The 24,197-nt window shown below is 37.1% G+C and overlaps 1 protein-coding gene across 1 annotated transcript; it reads right to left on the bottom strand.

Annotated features, from left to right (window-relative positions):
* Nucleotides 1-699: 699 nt before the first annotated feature.
* On the bottom strand, nt 700-22,739 carry LOC143027011 (leucine zipper transcription factor-like protein 1). Its single transcript, XM_076187840.1, has 7 exons — nt 22,669-22,739; nt 19,778-19,902; nt 18,176-18,370; nt 14,007-14,205; nt 9,977-10,096; nt 5,976-6,122; nt 700-4,039 (listed from the first exon to the last, which is right to left on the bottom strand). Exons 1-7 carry the CDS (start codon nt 22,669-22,671, stop codon nt 3,899-3,901), a joined length of 930 nt encoding a protein of 309 aa, XP_076043955.1. The 5' UTR covers nt 22,672-22,739; the 3' UTR covers nt 700-3,898.
* Nucleotides 22,740-24,197: the final 1,458 nt, after the last annotated feature.

Below are 24,197 nucleotides of genomic sequence, written 5' to 3'. Positions count from 1 at the left end.
AAATATATATAAAATATTATAGTTCCTGTCTATATATATGAATATATATGATATATAATATATATATATAAAATATTATAGTTCCTGTCTTCCTTGGCGTTTCACAGTTTTCTTCAGTGTATCACAAAGAGAAAATGGACTCAGCCAAATGACGTCAGAAGCTGCGCAGAAGAATGTAAACGGTCTGACCTGTATATTTAGACCTTGGATATGACGACGACGCTTCTCTACAATACGATATATAAACAAAATATCCTAGAAAGACATCGAGAAGAATCTAATTGACATTGAAAACGAGAGAGGTTATGGTTGTAGATAACAAATACAATCACAATATCATTAATGTCAATATATATATATACATATATATATATATACATATATACGTATATATACATATACATATATGCGTATATATATACATATATATGTATATATATATATGTGTGTGTGTGTGTGTGTGTGTGTGTGTGTGTGTACATGCACATATATATATATATATATATATATATATATATATATATGTGTGTGTGTATATATATATATATATATATATATATATATATGGTGCAACTTCTTCATATATTCAATGACACATCTACCTTAAGTTCGAGGAGAGTCAAGTGCCACACTCAAGATATAAATCACTACACACGGGGCGTGTCTGACCACCACCTAGGTGTGCGTGTGTGTGTTTGTGTGTGTGCGTGCGTGTGTGTGTGTGTGGGATTCACCATGGTTTGGAACACGTGTTGGACTCGTGATCGATAGCTATTTCCCTCCTGGGAGAGAGCTCAGAGTTAATTTATGACCGATCTATGGGTAATGCTGTGACCTTACACGCACACACAACCCCAACTCCCCGCCCACGAGAGTTGAAGTAACGACTTGCAACGCAGCGATACTGAAATTATTTCAGCCCTGGGTGGGATTCGAGCCCGGATTGCCGCCGAGTGTGTGTGATTCACCTTGTTCTTTGGATCACGTGTTGGACTCGTGATCAAGTTATTTCCCTCCCCGGAGAGAGCTCAGAGCTCGCATGACCGAACTATGGGTAATGCTATGACCTTACACGCACACACAAACCCAACTCCCCGCCCACGAGAGTTGGAGTAACGACTCGAAGTGCAGCGATACTGAAATAATTTCAGCCCTGGGCAGGATTCGACCCAGGTACCGCCGGCACTGCCGTGCTGACAGCATATAATTTTGCATATGCACACGCATGACTCACCACCACGGTTTTGGATCACGTGTTGGACTGGTGATCGACAGCTATTACTCTTCCGAATGAGAATTCAAAGCTCATATATTGTCCGATCTGTGGGTGATTCTGCAACCTTACACACACACGCGCGCGCGCGCGACTTGGTGTCGCAGTGGTCAGTGTCCCCGGCCGCCACTACGGGGATCCGGGATCGAATCCCGTCCAGGGCTGAAATAATTTCAGTATCGCTGTGCTGCGAGTCGCTACTCCAGCTCTCATGGGTGGGGAGTTGTGTGTGTGTGTGTGTGTGCGTGTTAGGTCACACCATTACCCATAGATCGGTCGTATATAAGCTCTGAGCTCTCTCCCAGGAGGGAAATAGCTGTCGATCACGAGTCCAACACGTGATCCAAGACCATGGTGAATCAAACACACACATAGACACACAACTCCTTGCCACCAGAGTTGGAGTGCCGGCTCGGAGTGCAGCGATGCTGCTTTTGTCTCAGCCCTGGGCAGGACTCGAACTCGGGTCGTTGAATTAGCGGTCGAGAACGATACCACTGTATTGCGTGTTTGTGTATGTGCGTTCGCGTATATATTGGGATGGGAATCTACAGTGGAACATTCCATGTAGTAGTAAGTATAATGAAGAACAAACGAATATATGATTGTGTTCATAAGTACATTTTCAAGTGGTACACACATACTGTATAATAACACATATGATTATTATTATTTCAGAATTATGTTAACTTGTGTCATAAAGTTTCGTTATTATTTTACACTAACTCTCCATTAGATAACCAATTGTTTCAACCTTACAGTATTGTCCCACGTCTGTTGCCCTTCCTGTTTTCAAATGCCATTTAGTAATTTACTAAATCGTTATCACTTAAAACCAAACTCTTCCCAAAGTTCGTCTTGATTTTCGGAATTTCTTTATCCAGTTTTACTTGATCTGCTTCATCCTCTTCGTTTGTCAAATAACTTTCTGCATCCGTTAGACTGACGTGTATTCCTCCTTCCCATTTCCCCGTCCGTTTGATCGTTACAAAAGGTTACAGTGACAAAATAGCAGACAGGAGACCTTTTGATTCATAACTTCGTCTTTTATCAGTCTTCATGTCTGTACTAGTACATTAATATCTATCTCCTCCCATCCTCTCCCACATCTTTGTACTTCAACCTAAATCCACTGTCTCCTCTGTTTTCGGTTATCCAGACTTCTGTAACTCACACACGTTTTTCCAGTTTGTTTCACAAACAGAACTGTTTCCCCGCCTTATCGTGTGTTGTACAATTGAAGGAATCCTCAACATATTCTTCAGTATTTGATAACACAAACTTCGAAAACTGTCGTTCCAATTCGTCATGAGTGAGCAGACGAAATCTTCTGTTTATTTCTTTTTCGAAGACTTTCGCTAGATGCATATATGTCGTATACCTTTTTTGACAAAAATACTTCATAGTAAAGTGTCAAAAAAAATTATTTTCTCTCATGTATACATTGACAATTCCATGGAAGGGGACATTGAAAGTCGAATTATAATGATTAATATAATTTCTGAATGAAGAGTTAAAAGAGAGAGAGAGAGAGACAGAGAGAGAAACAAAAATAGTATAATCCTTCATCTATGAAACGCTAAGATGGAGGGGATATTATATGGGTATTAATTGTGTATAAAGTGTTTCTATTTCTTTGACCTGGACACCCCCTTATAAGAGGGAAAAGGATATTGATATGTTTATTAAAGTTGGAGTTAGTTAATGGATAGACATAAGAGATTTCTCCAATCATATCAGCAGAAACCTTGGCACTAGAGAGTGTGTAAATCCCACTAATCACTTTGTGTCAAAAGTAAGTCACACGAACTGTCAATTTTTTAGTAATACGTCAGATATCGACGGTTCAAATCCCCAAGAGTCGGCTAGCGTCGTCAGTAAGGTCATACGGTCATAAATCCTTGGTTACAAAGGTAATCATGCCTAGACACCGCGTAGTGCGGTTGAGGGTTGAAATTTTGAGAATGGAAAGCGATAGTAGTGAGATGTCAAGTGCCTAGTCAAATGGCATTAAGGAGTCGTCGTTGGAAGCTGTTTCTCATCTACATGTTATGTTCAACACTCCTACTGAAGGGCTTATCACAATGGGCTATTTTACCTCCAACACCTAGTCAAATGGCATAAAGAGGTCGTCGTTGGCAGCTGTTTCTCATCTACATGTTATGTTCAACACTCCTACTGAAGGGCTTATCACAATGGGCTATTTTACCTCCAACACCCAGTCAAATGGCATTAAGAGGTCGTCGTTGGCAGCTGTTTCTCATCTACATGTTATGTTCAACACTCCTACTGAAGGGCTTATCACAATGGGCTATTTTACCTCCAACACCCTGCCTCCAACCTCCATTTGAATAACTAGAACATGACTTTGCTTACAGAAATATAGACTTTTCTAAGTACATTTCAACAGTATGTCTAGCATTCGTATCTAGGTTTACAATCTTAGTTCATGATTTGATATTTAGAGATTTGAAAATTCAAATATTGTAACCGAAGTCGTTTTTACTCAACCGAATTCTCAACGGTTGGCGTAAACGAAGCCCATGGAAGCCCAGTGTGATAGTCCCTTAAGATCACCACAGGTTCTGTCGCCTTCTCCTTCCTCATCAATTTTCGGAACCGATCTTAATCCTCGACTGGCGCGTCATCATCGGGTTCATAATTCACCAGTTTACTGCGGAGCACCTTGATCTGTTCGTTCTTGTTGTTCAGAAGCTTCCGAAGGTTCAGATAAGCGCCCGTCTGGTAGAACTTTCGCTCGAGCTCCTGTGGAAGTAATAATGCCGAGGTTACAAAAGGTTAACAAAGCTAAACGACACGCGATTCACATGCATTTAGAAAAAGTAAGGAGCACACTCCAGGAGACCTGTACCTACGGCCGAAACCGTCACTTTTGTCCTATGCACTTGGACTGTTGGAAAGTGCGGGAAATAGAAGTGCGGGATTCGAACCCACAACTAAGCGAAAGCGAGACCAGCATGCTTCCGATTATGCTACCAGTGCAGGTAGTATATGATCTCTGTTGGGAATTTTTCTAAAATCCGGAAATCCAGAATATTCGCAAAGGAAAACGACTTTTACTAAACATACTAGAATCTCTTAGATGCTTTTAGTGTCCTTGATTTTTATTTTATTTTTGTAATAGATTTCGTAACCTCTAATACATACATCCATCACAATTTAAGACTATCCTTTTTTCTTTAGTCAAGTTAACATTTTTGATAACAGTAAAAGAAATATATTAAACAAAATCAAATTAGAATTAAAAATACACTGTCCAGTAAAAGGTTAAACCAGTGCAAACTTTGTTTAATATTTTTGACAACAGTTAAATAAATATATAAAACAAAATCAAATTATAATTAAAAATGCACAGTCCAGTAAAAGGTTAAAGTAGTGCATTCGTTGCTGGCAGTATACATGAGTTCTGCGGACAACATCACCAGCATACAAGAAAGTAACATTTTAATTGGTCCATTCTCTTCACCGAAGTGTTATCAGTTAAACGCGCCTCATTCTCACAAAAAACACTTGGTCCTGGGATCATAGTATTCCCATTTCATTTAAGCCCCTTCAGATTTCATAAATCTAGATCTAGGATAAACCTAGAATCAGATTCCAAAAAATTCGACAACATTATGTTGTCCTTGCCTGTTCGTAGATGGCGCCTTGGTCGCTGTATCATCACTGTTACAGATATGTTTGATAAATAGTATAAAAATAATGTATTAGAAATAGCAAAGAAAAAAATCTTGCGTTTATCCATTACCATATAAGGAAGCCATAAGACTATCGTTGAACTTTTGATCCGGCTGTGTAACAGCGGACACCAAAACGTGGCTCATGACACATTAGAACTGTCTAAATATATACTTTCGTTGTTCTTGCAGTACTGCAGTCGCACTCATAATATATAGAAATATACTAAATATTTGACAACGAAGTTCCTCAATAGTGCATCCCGCCACAAGCAAGCATCTTCGGATTCAGTCATTCATTTGTTCACATCTGATGACGTCATAAATGGCGCCAAACCGATTTGGTTATGCCTGTACTTACGGTAAAGAGTCTAGCTTCATACACATTTGATCAGATCGGCAATGTAAGGGAATTTGAGCTTTATTACACGGCGTCACAAATCACAGTGTATCTTTGCAGAAACCAAACCTGACCCATAATGTATCAGATATATGCAAATTACAAAGAATTTACAAAAGAGGAGCATGCCGACAGGAGACCTTTTGGTCCATAACCAAGTCGGATGCGGAAAAATTATAATAATGATAAAAAAAATTATAATAATATAAATGATAATTAAATAAATGCATAGGTATAGTTATATAAGAAACAAACAGGTAAATAGTAGATAATAATAAATTGACAGATAACTTATGATAAATGAAAAGCAAATAATAATAAATAAACAATAACAAACAAATAAATAATATAAAATAAATGGCAGTCATTACAGCATTTTGCTTAGGTGTTTAATTCTAAACGAATCTTAAAGCTTCGAACTGAACTACATTGCATTGCCTCTGTGAATGCATTGATAAGCGTTTGTTGACTAAAAAAAATCAGATTGTGGGGGAAATAATTTTATATTGAATATATCAAATGACCCACAATGAAATATATATTTGCAAAATTGCAATTTAAGGTAAGAGGAAGGTAAGAAGAGCCATTTATCCATTGCAAGTACCTTTTCGGCGAGATGCAGTTGAGACTGAACGGCCTGCAGTTGTTTTTTGGTATCCTTTAATGTATTAGAGAGCTGCTGCTGCTCTGTCTCATGCATCTGTTGGTTGCTGCTGATCTCAAGCCTCATTTTTTCCACTTCGTCAGAGAGCTGTAAAAGAAAAATCATCATCAGAGAATTTGAAGGAAGACAGTGAAACCATACATTTGTCGTGAAATTAGTAGTCTGATACGAACTCCTTACCAACGATGACACTACATTCACTTCAACTCAGGGTAACGTCTCCTTAAGTAAAATCACCGTCACACATTCAAGATTCTCGTCAAATGTTGTGGATTTGAAAAGCTGGAAGACGACTTCGCCTACAGTATTCTAGACTTCCCTAAGTCTACAATTCAACAATGTGTCTAATATTCGTATTCTAGATTCAACCCTTTTTAGTTCGTCATTCAGCTTCTCAATATATGAAGCAAAGGTGATTTGACATTTGGAGATTCGAAAAATAGATTATTGGAATCTAAGGCGTTTGTACTCAAACGAACTTCCTTGAATCTATGACGGGGGTTTAAAGGATGAAGACTATTTTGGTATGAGTGAAGATTGGAACGAATTACGTCAGGATGGGGTTTCTATCGATCATAATCCAGTTTAATCCTGAGTCCGACCCTCAGCTGGGTAGCGATAGTCAGAAGAAAGTCATCAAAGTATATCAGAGGGCCAGAGAGGCTAAAGCCTTGCTGACACTTCTTCCATTATCTGGTGACTCATAGGATGTGGCCGGCAAAACCAGCATCGTTGTCACGCCTAAACGGGGGAGACACTGTTTTCTTTATATTTGCATGTATGACCGGTATAATCAATGACTGACAAAGGATGAATGAGTGACCCGCGCACCTTTGACTCAGCGACAACCCCCACCCCCCCCACCCCACGGAAATTCCTAGGTTGGGAGCCGGGGCAAAGTCGCTTGACCTGAAATGCCACATCGTTTAACAAGTCTCTTCTTTTCTTTACATGTATAACAGTTACTCATATCCTACCATTTAATGAAAAAATCAATATGCATTTAGAATATTCCATGTTAACATACTCGGGATAGTGGACAGCTTCCGGTATGTGCTGAATGTTTTGATTCAGTACGTGACAACACGGCAGACAACACATTGTGGGTCACGAGATAATGGAAATAGTATAGTGCTAGCTGCAAGATAGCTTACCGGGCAAGCGAGTGCTGGCTCTAGGCTAGATTGGAGGCAAGTTTACTCATTTTCCGTTGACATTGGGCAAGTAGACGGGTAATTTATAAGTCGTTAGCATTACCGGCTCCCCGTGTCAACAAGGCTATCTGATACACTTTACTGTATATGCTTTGTTCTTTCCATTGTTTATTTAACTGTTTATTTATTTATTTTTATGTAATTATTAATTTATTTAATTATCAATTCAAGTTCAGTTGGATGTAATCCACGGACAGATGTAGACGGTTACTGAAAAAAAAATGAAGATCGCTGGAAAGTAACGTCACCGGAAAAGAACGAAATAAAAAAGAAATCGACAAACTACATTTTCCAAACACAGAGAGACAGTTTTAGATATTGGATAAAACTATGAATAATTCGATTGATTGCCTACTAATGATTACAATACCGACGAAACACGGAAGGCAAGGAATTAATTACGGCTTTTGCCAGGAAACGTCAAGGTGGTGTTAACAGAATCGATCACACAGGCATTTATGGAAACCCATTCATTTATAACTGTATACGAACGCCAACATGATAACCTTCACAAACAGAACCACATAGTGTTACTAATACCGTTAGAATTAGATTTAAATTAAAAATTAAAATCGTTAAAAGTTTTATACTGATGGCTGTTGCACTCATGCATTCGGACGCTAAGCAGCGTCGGCATGGATACGTACTCATTGCCAGGAGTCGCTACAAACAACGGTACTGATGAAGGTTGACTCGAATACTGTGGCACCTCTTTTCTCTTTATCTCCATTCATTATGGGAAAGAGAGTAGTGGAGGCCATAACTGTGTCGAAAGAGAAAAAAAAAACGAGAGATGAAGAACAGAGAATGGAGAGAAAGAGAACAGAGATAGAAACGAGGGGAGAGACACGGAAGAATATGTTTGTCGGCGATAGAGCAGAACGGATGAATAGTACAAGTTAGTGATCAGTATATATATATATATATATATATATATATATATATATATATATATATATATATATATATATATATATATATATATATATACTTCTTTTTCTTCTTCCAGTGAAAACTAGTGTCCCGTCATGAAATAATAATGCGGCAAGACTTTGGTCCACATGGATGTCAGTGGTCACAAAAACATTGTCAACTTAAGACTTGTTCAGTCAATACATTTTACGGTGTATACACAGAAGAAATGAAAGAGATAGATAAAGAGGGATAATGTTGGTTTTGTCACGTTGAGTTTTTGCATCGCTCACAAAATGGCCAACGTTTGACTTTTTACCATAGTTTCATAAAATCATATTATATTTTTTCTAATTATATTGGTCATCGAAATTAAAGTTCAGCTATATGAAGGTTCGAACCTAAATATTCAAAATATGATTAAAGTCTCTAATAATCCTTACTACCTTGATTTTACCGACCACAATAGGAATGAAGCCTGTTTTTCAGCATATTGTAAACATAAGTTATTTTCAAAGATAGATAAAAATCGAAAGTTTCTTAACCTTTTGCTAATGCTAAAACTAGATCTTTATATTCTGAAGGCTAATAGAAAACATCCCCACTATCATAAGGTAAAACGCCCTTGGAATAAAAAAATTATCATTCAGTTATGTACCCATTCAATCTTACATGGCTTACAATAATCACACAATATTGATTTATCCAACAGCTCCAATGTGTATATATATGTATATATATATATATATATATATATATATATATATATATATATATATATATATATATATATATATATATATATATAACGGTGGAAACGTGGAAAACACCAGACTCAGAAGTAGGTAATTTATTCCCGACGTTTCGAGTCCTGTCCGGGACTCGTCCTCAGGGGATACAATGGGATACAGAGATCACATGGTCTGAGTCTGGTGTTTTCTACGTTTCTACCATTATGGTCCCCGACTCTAGATTTTTTCGTACATACACACACACACACACACACACACACACACACACACATATATATATATATATATATGTATATATATATATATATATGTGTGTATATATATATATGTGTATATGTATATATACATATATATATATGTGTGTATATGTATATATATATGTATATATATATATATATGTGTGTGTGTGTGTGTATATATATGTATATATGTATATATAGTATATATATATATATATATATTATTGAAAAAAATCTACAAATACCTAAAATTCACTATTATGTTCCCAAATTTGTTGGTGGGCACGAAAGAAATGACTGACAGACTGAAAATTTAATTATCTGTTTCCTGACCGAGTCGCAACCAGATATACAGACAACAGGCAAACAGATTTGCTAACAAAGTGACAACAAGACAAACGATCAAACTTATAAGAAAATCAAATGAGAGAAAGAGGAGAACAATTATGAAAATAATGAGAAAAAACAACAACAGAAAAGTCACATTGGCATAAGCCACTGTTTCCCAACCCTGAAGTCGCCAAGACATCTTGTATGCTATTATTATTACTTTTTCAAAATTATATGAATTCAATACAATAAACATATATATTAACACACATACAAATAGATTAGTGGGGTTGTGGTCATTTTATGAGGATCATATTGGGATCGCCTGAATTTTTTTTTTAGGAAACACTGACATCAGCAGACAAGTAGACACCGAATCCGCGAATACCGAAATAGGCTGCCCCCTTATACTGAGGCAGACTACCCCCGTATATCGAGACCCTCGCACACCAAAACCGACTACCCTTCTTCAGAAGGGGAGCGTTCCTCCTTACCAGGGCCATTTCCTCGGCGCTGGGCTGATCCGAGGTCCTCCCCTTCAAACTGCGGAGGTCCTCCTCGATGGACCGGAGCCTGAGTCCCATCTGAGTCTTCTCCTTGACTGCATCGTTTGCCTGTAGACAACATGAGACTAATTCATTGATAATGGAGAATTAGATCTATGTTAAAGAAATAATCTAGAGCAGCGTTTATCAACATTTAAACCCTTGCGTAACCTTTAGAATAAATTGCATGTCTCAAGGAACCCCTACGCAAAAAAATATATATATATATATATATATGTTCCTTAGAGCTTACAGGATATGTAGCCTGGAATTTTTGGATGATGAGCTGAGGAAGATATATAGCATAGCTTCTGAATTAAAATATCCAAAGCACTTAGTAAACACTTCTCATAAAATGGCTTACAAAACTTTCCATAACACCTCACACGTAAGAAAAGTATTTGACAAAAAGAACCTTTTGGTTCTTCCTTACAGTGAGAAATTAATTGGTCTGCCTAATATTCTCAAACAATTCAACATCAACTTGGTTTTCAAAAATAATACTATAAAAAGTAAGCTCATTAAAAATTCACCTGAAGCAAACGAGGGTTGTGTTTACTCTATTCCATGCCTTAAATGTAACAAATTTTATATCGGCCAAACTGGTAAAGACTTAAAAACTAGGATAAATCAGCACAAATATAGTGTAAGGAGTGGGCAAAGTTCCAGTGGCCTTTTTGTCCATGTAAGAGACCACAATCATCCTATTGACTGGGATAATTCGAATGTAATAATTTCTTGTAGATCCTTATTAGAAAGAAACATCATCGAATCCAGTCATATTAAACAAACCTTTGACCATAATATCAATTTAAGTTTAGGATTATTTAAACTTGATGATTTTGTTATTGATAAAATTGTAAGAACTTCTCCAAGTGCTACTAAGCGGGGGTGACGTAACGTCATGGACCAAACGTCCGAATATGTAAACATCGGCTCTACCTGATTGTGAAGCATCTTGTGTGTACTTCCCATGTTCCTAGCTTGTCTTTTACTTTATGGTATATATATCCACCTTTGTCTCTGTAACTGTGTATTCCTTGATAATGTCTTAAATAGACGAAAACGTTCGGACTAAGCTTCTTATTTCCCAGTGGTTTTTTGTGCATACATATTCATCACAATAATAGGTTAGATAGGATGATGTCTATATTAACGGGGATTATATACTCTGGATGGGGGTGGAGGTTAGGTGTGTTGTGATTGGTCAGCGTCGCCGGAGTTCTCTGTTCTCCTATTGGTTGGCGGGTGGCGGGCATCGACATTCGGTGTCTCGCTTTCATTGGGGAATGATCTCCTCACACTTGTAGGATCTTTAAGTCTTCAAGTTGAGTATTCAATCTTGAGAATAAATCCTTGATGCGTAGTACTTTCAGAAGTGGCAATCGCTTTGGATCTTTATCAATATTCCAATTTCCGTTTTTTGTGTAAAATCTTCCTCAACCTCGCTTGATGAACGTCGTTATGGTGCTTCTTAGGGGTTCCTGAGGTTGAGTGATACGACAGATGACGTGAGAGCTTCATTGTGGCCATGCCAATACAGGCTGGGTTGCACAGTCCTCAAGTTTGCATGTGTAACTATAACGACTCGGTGGCCCGGTTGGTAGAGCACTGGACTGGGAAGTACGGTGGTGCTCGCAGTACCTGGTTCGAATCCTGCCCAGGGCTGAAATTTTTCGGTATCGCTGTGCTTCGGGTCGTTACTCTGACTCTCGTGGGCGGGGAGTTGGGTGTGTGTGTGTGTGAAAGGTTATAGCATTACCCATAGATCGGTCCTACGAGCTCTGAGCTCTCTTCCGGGAGGGAAATAGCTGTCGATTACGAGTCCAACACGTGATCCAAAGACCAAGGTGAATACAACATGGGAATTTTTTTAAGTACGTCGACGGTCAGCATGGTGTATTCCTCAGGAGTAGGTTTTATCTGTTTAATAAATTATTTTTCGTGTTTCTCCTTATGACTTGTTTCACGATCATCTCATCTTCCTTGTAAGCAGTGGGAAATGATTTATTGTAGGTGTTAATAGCTTTACCCGCTGGTTGGTCAGATATACAGTATATGACAAGGAGACAAGGACGGTGCCCCTCACAGAGGGCTTTGTAGCGTGGAATTTAATGAACCATGCCCTTGGTACAACTTCGCCGGTGGCAGGACTCGAACCGCCATTCCCTCAATCTTCGCCACAAGTAACGGCGTCCATGATCTTGGTCACTCTTTTGATATTTTTATTAAATCTGAGATTAGATAAAAGGAACGGGAGGAAGTGAGTTAGTGAAAACTAGGAAAGGTTGAAGAGAAGGTAGACCAAATATCTGGGAACAGGTAGGTTAAGGATAAGATGGGCCAAATGTCTGGGAACAGGAAAAGTTAAGGAGAAGGTGGACCAAATGTCTGGGAACAGGAAAGGTTAAGGATAAGATGGACCAAATGTCTGGAAATAGGAAAGGTTAAGGGTAAGATGGGCCAAATGTCTGGGAACAGGAAAGGTGAAGGAGAAGGTGGACCAAATATCTGGGAACAGGAAAGGTTAAGGAGAAGGTGGACCAAATGTCTGGGAACAGGTAAGGAGAAGGTGGACCAAATGTCTGGGAACAGGTAAGGTGGATCAAATATCTGGGAACAGGAAAGGTTAAGGAGAAGGTGGACCAAATGTCTGGGAACAGGAAAGGTTAAGGAGAAGGTGGACCAAATGTCTGGGAACAGGAAAGGTTAAGGGTAAGATGGGCCAAATGTCTGGGAACAGGAAAGGTTAAGGAGAAGGTGGACCAAATGTCTGGGAGCAGTAAAGGTTAAGGAGAAGGTGGACCAAATATCTGGGAACAGGAAAGGTTAAGGAGAAGGTGGACCAAATGTCTGGGAACAGGAAAGGTTAAGGAGAAGGTGGACCAAATGTCTGTGAACAGGAAAGGTTAAGGGTAAGATGGGCCAAATGTCTGGGAACAGGAAAGGTTAAGGAGAAGGTGGACCAAATGTCTGGGAACAGGAAAGGTTAAGGAGAAGGTGGACCAAATGTCTGGGAACAGGAAAGGTTAAGGAGAAGGTGGACCAAATGTCTGGGAACAGGAAAGGTTAAGGAGAAGGTGGACCAAATGTCTGGGAGCAGGAAAGGTTAAGGAGAAGGTGGACCAAATGTCTGGGAACAGGAAAGATTAAGGATAAGATGGGCCAAATGACTGGGAACAGGAAAGGTTAAGGATAAGATGGAACAATTGGCTGGGTGAAGGACATTAGCTCACAACCGAGGAACAAAATCAAGAAAATAAGAAGGATGACCAATTGTCTACTGAGGATGGACAACGATCTTGAGAGGAAAAAGAAGATTTTGAAGAGCAACTAGGGATGGCTGAAATCCCCGCCCCCCACCGTTCCTCTTATCTAATCTCAGTAATGTGTATTACGACTATATACTTGAAAAGGTTGTGATAACAAGAGAAACGTCGTACTAATACAATGAAGGCTCCGTCCTTGCTTGCGGTGTTTATTTCGATAGACTTGTCGGCAACAGCCACTTTCATACTAAACCCTTGAAGACCTGCGAGGCTCTTTCCAATTCCAGGTGTACATTTTTCCAGTTTCTGCAGTGGCTGAGGGATCCTTGTACATATGTACTTATTGTCGAGTCCTTCTATCTTTGAGAGATACCACTGAGTCCATTTAGACAATTTTCGGAGTCGCTGGATTTGGTCAATACTGCAGCGTGGAAAGATTCTTCCCCTTGTCTCACTATATATATAATATATTGCATGTAATGATATGTGAGTATGCTGGAAAATACTATGGGTGACAGAGATATTCTAAAGAAAAATGACTTGGTGAACAAAAAAAAATGTTGGGCAGTGGTAATGTTACATGTTAATTCACTTCCAACACGACTGCAACTCAGTGAATAAACAAAAGAATATAAATAGACCCGGAAAAGGGACGACGTCGAGCCTCGCCCTCGACTGTCCTCCGCACTTGACTCTGAGTCAGATCATACCTTATCCTCGAGAACCTTGAGGGCCTGCGTCAGTTTGTCGTTCTCCTCCGTGAGGACCTGTATGCGGTTCTGCAGGAGAGCCGCGGGTCCCTCGCCCTCCGTCAAGGGAGCTAAAGTTGGAGGTCTTTGGGCGGGGCAATCGATGGGTCGTCCTTGAAGGGAACGGTCTTCCAGGTGCTTCACTTCCTGCAGCATTTCCCTGGGGGGGTGGATATGCAATAGAAATGAAGCTCTTGAAGGGAGGAGAAACAAGGAAGAATAGGAGAACGAGAACAAGGAAGAATAGGAGAACGAGAACAAGGAATATAAAAGAGAACAACAAAGTGAGAGCGAGAGAAAGAATGAAACATTAAAGAAAAGAAAATAGAAGAAAAATACGAAGACAAGGAGACGCCACAGTGAGTTCGGTATACTATACTGGGCTGCATTAAGTATAGGCATATGCATTCTGCATGTGTAATGCCTCAAGTCTTCGATTAATTGATCAACCCTTTTAATATCATATATATATATATATATATATATATATATATATATATATATATGTGTGTGTGTGTGTGTGTGTGTGTGTGTGTGTGTGCGTGTGTGTGTGTGTGTGTGTGTGTGTGGAACGGTAGAGGTAAATACAGAGAACAGTTGGATTTTTTATTCACTGACGTTTCGTCCTTATCAGGACATACTTAGAGTATATGTGCTCTGAGGGCATCCTGGCAGTGCATAAAAACTCCAACTGTTCTCTGTGTCTACCTCACCATCTTTCCACTCATTTGTCTCCTTTACTTCAGCACTTAATAAATGATAGCCAACATGGATTCAGACGGAAACGTTCTTGCGTGACAAACCTACTCGAATGCTGCAACACAGCCATCTCAAATTATGACAAAAGGAACAACATAGATTTAGAATATCTGAACTTTGCGAAGGTTTTTGATACCGTCCCGCACGAAAGACTACTTGCTAAATTAGCTTCTCACGGAATAAGTGGTATCCTAATAAGCTAGACTTGTAACTGGTTAAACAATTGTAAGCAGAGAGTTGTTCTAAAGTGCAAAACTTTTAGATGGAAAAATGTTACGAGCGTAGTTCCTCAGGGTTCCGTTCGTGGGCCACTTCTATTCATAGTATATATATATATATATATATATATATATATATATATATATATATATATATATATATATATATATATATATATATATATATATATATATATATAAATGGTATAGACCACGGACTGAAATTTATTGTCTTAAAATTTGCTCATAAAATGATAATGTGCGGGATAGCAAATAATCACTTAAACCAATTAGATATTCAAGAAGATTTAGATAAACTACAACAATGGTTTGAAAAATGGCTAATGAAAATTAACCCAAGTAAATGTAAGGTAATGCACATAGGTAGAAATAACAATAAGTGCAATTACGAGTTATTTGGAAATTCGTTTAACAAAAGTGGATAGTGAAAAGGATCTCAGCTTAATTATCAGTAATGATCTCAAATCATCAAATCAGTGTATTTCCACCTCAGAGAAAGTAAATAAGATTCTAGCACTGATTCAGCGATCTGTCATTAACAAGATATATAAATCGTTAGTTCGTCCACAATTGGAATATGCTATTTCCGTATGGTCACCGAATCTCATAGAAGACATTGACAGATTGGAAAAGGTACAATGGCGAGCCACAAAACTGATTCCAAATATAAAAAATAAATCATACGAAAATCGACTAAAACATATGAATCTATTTTCCCTAAAAAAAAAAAAAAAAAAAAGCGTAGACACAGGGTCGATTTTATACAAATCTTTAAGATTCTAAAGGGAATCGACATCATGAGTGACGAAATATTCACAATGAATTTGAATCAGACAAGAAATAATGGCCTCAAGATGTCAGGAAGTATATTTAATTTGGAAGTGGTAGAAATGATTTTGCCAACCGTATAGTAATTGGATGGAATAAACTTCCTGCAGAGGCAATGCAATGTAGTACAGTTCGAATTTTTAAGATTCATTTAGATAAACACCTAAGCAATATGCTGTAATGGCTGCCATTTATTTTCTATTTATTTATTCAATATTGTTATTTATTTATTTATCTATTGTTTATATGTGTATCTTATTAATTATTTATCTGTATTTATTTTTTGCCGTTATCTATTAGTTTATTTATTTCACATTATATATACATATATATATATATATATATATATATATATATATATATATATATATATATATATATATATATATATATATATATATATATATATATATATATATGTTGCATCCGACATAGTTATGGGCCAAAAGATTTCCTGTCGGCATCCTCTTCGTTTGTAATCCTTTGTAATATATATTGGGGTGCATTATATATATATATATATATATATATATATATATATATATATATGTGTGTGTGTGTGTGTGTGTGTTTGTGTGTGTGTGTGTGTGTGTGTGTGTGTGTGTGTGTTTATGTATGCAATAAAATCATTGCAGACCTCTGTTCTAAAAATGCAAAGTTAACCGCTTTGAAAAGAACCGATGCATAGCGCTTTCGTGTATTACATCAGTGCAGAAATGCTATGTAATACACGAAATCGCTCTGCTGCGGTTGTTTTTGCTCAAATTTGTTAACCTTGCATATATATATGTATATATGTATGTATGTATACATATTCCTCAGATCAAGCCTAGAGTATTTTATGCAGCTGAGGAAGGGATAGTGTGGGGATAGCCTTGGAACAACATGGGGTATAGATCAATTGAAATCACATTCCGTCCCGTGTTCCCTTTTATTTGTATTGACCAATCACCTGTTCTTGCTCAGGCTAAAAGTCTTAAATTATGTCACAGCCAGTAACGAATTGCAAAGTTACCGGCCGACAGGAAACCTTTAAGTACATGGCGAGGTCGGATGCAGAGAAAAAATAATAATAAAATGATAAACAAACAGTCAAGAAAGCAAATGAAACAAGAAAACAAAACTAATTAGCAACCGTTACAACGTAATGCTGTCCCCACACGAGGTTTATTGATATTGTGAAATGATCCATACTTCACAATATTATTGACAAAATTGACAGTATTGAAGAGCCATATAGGATGAGGGGGGGTTGGCAATAGTATTGAGTCAATATATTGTATCAATAATGCTAACCATTTAGGGACTGTTTTAGGTATTTGTCGACCTTAACCTAAGCTGTCGAACTGCATTATCTTTCACCTCCTCTGCCAAATGTCTGTTTCATTCCCTCTGGCGAGATGACTTCTACCTACATTTATGCTAAATCTACGTCTTCGCTTGGGGTTCGTTACCTCATCCAGATAATATTTAGTGTGGGTAGGTTTCATTCTCTGATGATGACAATACTATAATTACACCTCTTCTCTCGTTGTTTATATGTCATCTTCCGCCCATCCACTATCCCAGAGCAGAGTTTCCCAACCGGGGGTGTTGAAATCAATTACAGGGGGTGCCAGGAAGTGATGCACACTAAAATATCATTGATACATGTATCATTGATTACCTAGCTGTGCATATTTGGCTTTTTCCATGCTATCTTATTTTTCTAGGGTGTTTTTATTTCTTTTACAAACAATATTGTCAATTTGTTTCAGTTCTAAGGAATCAAGAAAATAAATCATCAAGCAGTACACTTCTCTTTCTTTTATCCTTCTAATAACACAAGATAGGGGTGCTGGACTGCTTAGACATGATAACAGGGGGTGCTATGGTCGGAAAAGGTTGGGAAACTCTGCCATAGAAGGTGACAGGACGGAGAAATGTTGGAAGTTACAGGTAAAGTTGTATAATCCCGCCCACACGCGGACCAACTGTACTCACCACCCCAACTAGCATAGGCTAGGTTAGGTTTGGTTGGGTTATGTCAGGTTAGATTATGCATCACGACCCATATTGAACTATAGATTGTTAGACTAGGTAGGGTTAGGTTAGGTTATGTATCACTATCCATAGAATAAAATCAACTCCGAGGTTACTAAGTGGTTAGCATTCAAAAAAGAATGCTGGCCACTTCTTAACTTCTGCTATTCATCCATTCCCTTCTAAGCCTTTACAACATATATGACTCCACCTCTTCGGCCCGATATTCTCCCTAAGGATAGCAGTATTAGTTAATATCAAGGAAAGACTAACGCTTCTCACTTGTCTTCAAGATTTGAAGTGTCGGAGTGGAGGTTGAGATGCCACTTCTGCGCCTGCGCGAAGAGGTCGCTGAGGAGGACGGAGTTGGTGTGAGAGGCGTGGAGGAGCTCGCCTTCCACCTCGGCGTAGACCACCGACGACAGAGAATCGAGGAGTTCGGAAACTTCGTCCGATGTGTAGTTGTCTTCGTTGAGTCTGCATTTGAAAAAAGCGCAGCATCAGCAATGGTGTGTGTGTGTGTGCATGCGCACCTCTTCCTCACTTTAACTCAGAGTCAAACGCTCAAGTCGTGATTATCTTCATTAATGAAGGACGAATACTGTATGTGTGGAGAAAGGGGAATGATTGGACGTATGAATAGGACATAAGGCAAATCATAATGGTGATATTTGTTACGTTGGTGATCAGATGTTGAGCTGTACGTGGATGGACATTGATGAACATTATGTGGTGGACAAGCTTATTCCATACATAAAAGTTTAGAAGAGTTATTAGTCTGATAATATGATAATAGGGACAATGGATTAGTGACGAAGTATGCCCTGTAAGGAGTCCGTATGTGATTTTTTTTTATAAACAGCCACACCAACAGGAAAGTTTATACATATATATATATATATATATATATATATATATATATATATATATATATATATATATATATGTATAGATATATGTACAACACTGAATGGGTCCCAGTGACTAGAGATACATTTTTATCAACCACAGTGCACTTTAATTCTAAGTCATCAACTTCGGAAGAACCGTGGAGGCACATGCAGAAATTGAAACGAGAAATTAAAGTGCACTGTGGTTGATAAATATATATATATATATATTTATATATATATATATATATATATATATATATATATATATGTGTGTGTGTGTGTGTGTGTGTGTGTGTGTGTGTGTGTGTGTGTGTGTGTGTGTGTGTGTGTGTATGTGTGTGTGTGTGTGTGTTGTATATTATATATATATATATATATATATATATATATATATATATATATATATATATATTCTCACAACTAGCACCACAGTCGGAAGAACGAGTTGAATAAGCGAATATATATTTTTCAATTGTTAACTGCAATCCTCTTCAGTAATACTGAATGCATGTGTAATACTGAAGAGGATTGCAGTTAGTAATCGAAATATATAGATTCGCTTATTCAACTCTCTTCCGGTCTTCCGGTTGTGGTGCTAGTTGTGATTAATGAATGTGTTACTAAATTTTTCACCAGTGATGTGTATATATATATATATATATATATATATATATATATATATATATATATACATAAGTATATATATATGCGTATATATATATATATATATGCATATATATATATATATTATATATATATATATATATATATACGAGTATATATTTGTGTGTGTGTGTGTATTTATATATAAAGCAGCTATCTCGGGTGGTTGTCTGCAATGGAAAAATCATACTGTATATCCGTAGAATCCTAAGTAACTAAAGTTTACAAATAAGAATAATGATGATAAAAGGGTGAAATATTGATGATCGAAACTTCCACCCGAAATGAGGTGCCCTGATCTTGTTTAGACCTTACGTTACTCACCCACCTGGTCTCCTTGACATCCTGGAAGCAAGCCTCGATGGATCGGAGTCTTTGAGCCCTTTGGTACTTGCAGAAGCGAAGGTACCCCAGTACCTGTGACTGGTGATGGTCGTTCAGCCCTAACGTACTCTACGAAAAAAAAACATAATTTATTCGTAGGTATTTGTAAGCCTAAACTGCCCATGAGATATCAGATGTATTTACCTAATTATAGTATAGAGTCGGACGAACGAGTCCCGCTTTATTTTTCTTCTTTTTCTCCATCTATTATACCGTATATGGTTTCAACATGGGGAATTTAACCACTTACTATGTGAAACAAGTAAAGGAAATATAATTGAACTTTATAGATATATTGGACCCGGTATGAGAACCGAATGCCAGTCCCTCGGGGTTGCACCTCCAGGTGGATATTCTCCTCTCCGACTCCCGTCTCGCACGGCTACCAGATTTTTAGGTGTTTTGGTAATCAAAGTCTATGTTCTTGCGATCTATTAGCCGTAATATTCCAATAAATAAAAGTGTAGCAATCACACATTTATTTCATTCATCATTCTGTCTTCGATTTTCAAATTATCCCCGATTGCGCTGCCAATTTGTTGTTCAGAACTTTGTCTTTTGTTTATTTTATTTTTATTTTCCATGGATGATGTTGTTTTGAAGTTTGTTTATGCCTATGATTGAACAAACTTTAGCTTTAGATTTTAAGTAGAAAATAAAAGTTTAGAAATTAAATCAAAGTATTGGTGTTTTAAGCTTCCTCACCTGAAACGGGGCTCATATTTTAAGTAAGAATTATATATCACCACATGGATGCCATGTTGTTTTGAAGTTTGTTTATGCCTATGATTTAACAAACTTTAACTTTAAATTTTAAGTAGAAAAGTTTAGAAATTAAATCAAAGTATTGGTGTTTTAAGCTTTTTCACCTGAAACGGAGTTAATTTTTCAAATAAGAATTGATGCCATGTTGTTTTGAAGTTTGTTTATGCCTATGATTGAACAAACTTTAACTTTAGATTTTAAGTAGAAAATAAAAGTTTAGAATTAAATCAAAGTATTGGTGATTCTAAGCTTCACCTGAAACGGAGTTCATTTTTTAAATAAAAATTATATATCAGCACATTAGGGGGGGGGCATAAGGATTCTAGAGGTTATTAGGTAAATCATGGCCAAAAAATGGTTGGGAAACATCGATGTAGTTACACGAGAAAATTTGTTACCCCATTCAGAGGTTTTCATGTTATAAGACTCAAATTATTTGCCTGGATTATTATTTTTTTTTTTAATCTATTGAAGAAAATAGCCTAACTGCAAATTCAATATTACATAGGAAAACATATCACGTATTGCTTGGGACTTCAAACGCACATACATACCTGTGTATTGATTTATGTATCTATGTATTCATCTAAGTATGTGCAAGGTTGACCACGAAGAAAAACTATTAAAGCAGAGCGCTTTCGTGTATTCACATCTTCAGTGCAAATAATACTGAAGATGTGAATACACGAAAGCGCTCTGCTTTAATAGTTTTTCTTCGTGGTCAACCTTGCATTTTCAAGAACACACGCGTCCAGTGTTTTTCCTGTATCTAAGTATGTATGTGCGTGTAAGTACCAATCTCATGTATGTATGCATGTACGTTTCCATGCGTATATCTATGTTATGTATGCATGTGCCCACACACGTATGTTTATAAGTATGTATCTGTGTATTCATTTGTGTAGATATATGTATTTGCATATGCATGTATGCATGTATATATGTGTATGTTTGCATGCATCTATGCATGTAAAAATATTTGTATGTATGTATGTATGTATGTATGTATGTATGTATATGCACAGATGTGATGCATATATGTGTGTATATACATGTTTACATATGCATGTATGTATGTAATTATCTATGCATGATTATGCAGTACAGCATGTAGATATGTATGTGCAGCAATGGATGTATATCTGTGGGTTCCTGTGTGTAATATATATATATATATATATATATATACATGTATATATATATATATACATATGTATATATATATATACATACATATATATATATATATGTATACATACACACATATATATATATATACATATATATATATATACATATATATATATATATATATATGCTTACGTGTGTGTGTATGGAAATGCAAATATGCATTCATTCGTTGTGTGTGTGTGTGTGTGTGTGTGTGTGTGTGTGTGTGTGTGTGTGTGTGTGTGTGTGTGTGTGTGTGTGTGTGTGTGTGTGTGTGTGTGTGTGTGTGCGCGCGTTGTGTGTGTGTAAAGTGCCAGTATGCAAGGGAGTAATACAAGATAAAAATCACTACTTCCTTTTCACGCAATTCTAGATTCCTCAAAAACACATAAAATTATTCCCCTTTTTGCGGTAATCACTATATTATGCATGGCCCATTTCATGTAGAGGAAACTAAGGCTTTTAATGCTAAACATTTATATGTATGGATGCACGTGGTGATTGCTACACAAGTGTTAAACTTGCACGAGCACTGTTGTGCACTGCGACAAATACTCGTATCTGCACCAAAAACACTTGTTCACTGCGACACTAACAAATCTATTTTTTCCCCAGAAAATAAGCTTTCTTGGAGACGTAAGCTGAAACTTGGTGTATCACATATCGTGTAGCAACATTCAAATGTCAAGTCCACCAAAACAAGACCTTCGAGTGTTGAATTATTAAGTATTACATCCTAGCTGAACTTTCAAGTACGGATTGAAGCATTTGCTCTTATAAGTCTTTTTAACCAAATCATTTGTGTAATTTCACCACCTTATCCTAATGCATTCACCAACTTATTTTTGCACAATTAGTAATATTAGAACACCTAAATACACACAAACGTAAGAGACTAACCATAGTCTAATCTGGACGGGCGACTTTCAACTGCGCTCTGAGTTCTGTAAGACGAGATCAAGCGATATACGTGTTTGGGTCGAGCGTTGCTAGGCAACAGGAAAAACAACAAACTGCAGGAGTCACGGCCTTATAGTGTGTATATATATATATATATATATATATATATATATATATATATATATATATATATATATATATATATATATATGTATATATGTATATACGTATATATGTATGTACGAGAATACACACACGCACACACACACACACACACACACACACACACACACACACACACACACACACACACACACACACACACACACACACACACACACACACACACAATATATATATATATATATATATATATATATATATATATATATATATTATAGGTGAAAAATGTAATCACACATTTGTCAATTACATGAAAACCACTGTTGGAGTAAAAAAGACTGGAGACTGGGAATCTATATATTTCGATTGCAAACATTAAATTTAAAGTTGAATGGTAAGAACAAGGTAAGCTACACTTTTTTGATGTTCTTATTGTTCGTGACGGGAATAATTTTGCTTTTAACGTTTATAGAAATGAGATCCATTCTGGTAGTTATCTCCATTTCTTCAGCAGTCACCCAGACAAAGTAAAAAGTAGCGTCGCCTCAGGATTATTTCTTCGAGCTCTTAGAATTTGCCGCCCCTAGTTTCGTGAAGGAGAATTAAGTATAATTAAATCTCAACTTAGTAAATTAGCTTACCCGGATTGGTACTTGGTCAAAGCCCTCAGCCAATTTTTTCAACATCATCCCCATTTCCTCTAAATTTTCATTGGACAAGAGCTCCTTAGTCGTTCCCTTTTCTGATTCATTTATTCCTTCGACCAAGTTTCTTCCCAAAGACAAATTTAATTTAATTAATTATTACCCCAACACCTTTAATAAAAAGGTGGTAAACGTCCACCAAAGGTTGAAAGAAGAACATAGTCAAGGAGTTTAATCGATTCCATGTTAAGGCTGTGACTTAGTTTACATCGGACAGACTGGGAGGAATTTGGACACTAGGATGATCGAACATAAAACGTTCCATCAAATATGGACAAGAAAGCTCAGCTGTGTTCCAACATGTTAAGCAATTTAAACATTGTTTAGACTGGGACAAGAAAGCTCAGCTGTGTTCCAACATGTTAAACAATTTGAACATTGTTAAGACTAGGACAAAGCTGAGGTTATTTATAAGTCTAGATGTGTGGTAGAATAAACTATAATTGAATACCAGCCCAATATGAACATTTCAAAGGGGCAATGGTCCCCGGATATAATTTCAGGACTTTTCATCACCAGCCTATTAAAAAGACATTTGCCTCCTGACGCCACATACGGAGTGAGCCGAGAGTAGAGACCTCTCCCAATGTTCCCCTTTGTCATGTCAAGGTTGCTACTTAAGTAGATATCACTATTCCATTTTTGTGTCTACTGAAGAGTATTGCAGTTTGTAATCGAAATATATAGATTCCCCGTCTCTAG

This window comes from Oratosquilla oratoria, chromosome 7 (assembly GCF_046742065.1).
Source record: "Oratosquilla oratoria isolate Oo_2021 chromosome 7, ASM4674206v1, whole genome shotgun sequence".
Classification (NCBI taxonomy): domain Eukaryota; kingdom Metazoa; phylum Arthropoda; class Malacostraca; order Stomatopoda; family Squillidae; genus Oratosquilla; species Oratosquilla oratoria.
The sequence above is the reverse complement of the archived record's forward strand: the minus strand, read 5'-3'. Positions and strand labels throughout refer to the sequence as shown.

Coding starts and splice junctions, on each gene's coding strand:
- LOC143027011 (XM_076187840.1), bottom strand. Junction 18,371..19,777: donor CAGGATGTCAAGGAGACCAG/GTGGGTGAGTAA, acceptor TTTCAAATGCAG/ACTCAACGAAGACAACTACA. Junction 10,097..14,006: donor TCAAGGTTCTCGAGGATAAG/GTATGATCTGAC, acceptor TGTTGTCTACAG/GCAAACGATGCAGTCAAGGA.